Source organism: Ceratina calcarata, unplaced genomic scaffold (assembly GCF_001652005.2).
Source record: "Ceratina calcarata isolate Rehan_Ccalc_2016 unplaced genomic scaffold, ASM165200v1 scaffold13310, whole genome shotgun sequence".
Lineage (NCBI taxonomy): Eukaryota > Metazoa > Arthropoda > Insecta > Hymenoptera > Apidae > Ceratina > Ceratina calcarata.
In genome coordinates this window covers 1-435 of record NW_017134376.1, presented here as the reverse complement: position 1 = coordinate 435, position 435 = coordinate 1, and the positions used below count along the sequence as shown (strand labels likewise).

General features: G+C 53.8%; 1 protein-coding gene across 1 annotated transcript; it reads right to left on the bottom strand.

The window, feature by feature from the left end:
• Nucleotides 1–6: 6 nt before the first annotated feature.
• LOC108629423 (putative pre-mRNA-splicing factor ATP-dependent RNA helicase mog-1) lies at nt 7–431 on the bottom strand (the record flags this gene model as incomplete). The annotated part of the gene is made up of 1 exon (XM_018032075.1): nt 7–431. A coding segment is annotated over one exon (425 nt), but the record flags the coding sequence as incomplete, so codon positions are not given.
• Nucleotides 432–435: the final 4 nt, after the last annotated feature.

The following is a 435-nucleotide window of genomic DNA, read 5'->3' as shown; positions in this document are numbered from 1 at the left end:
GGATACACTTGCAAGGCGTCCATACCGATCCGAGGGTTGTAAACCTTCAGCTTGCAGTAACCGGAATCCACGACGAACACGATTCCATCTATGGTCAACGAGGTTTCAGCGATGTTCGTGGCCACGACGCATTTCCTTAAACCTCCCTCCGAACGTTGGAAGATCTTCGCCTGGAGGTCCGACGGCAATTGCGAGTAAATCGGTAAAATCGACAGCGGGGGAGCGGACTGACGTTCTTCCAGGACGTCGTACGTGACTTCGATATCCTCCTGACCGGGCATGACAATTAGCACGTCGCCTGACCGCGGCTGCAAGTGAGTCTGCATCACTTGCTTCACTGCTGCGTCGACGTAATCCTCCACCGGGTTTTTTGCGTGAAATACTTCTACCGGAAAGGTACGGCCAGGTATTTGGAAAGTGGCTGCGTTCCCGAAG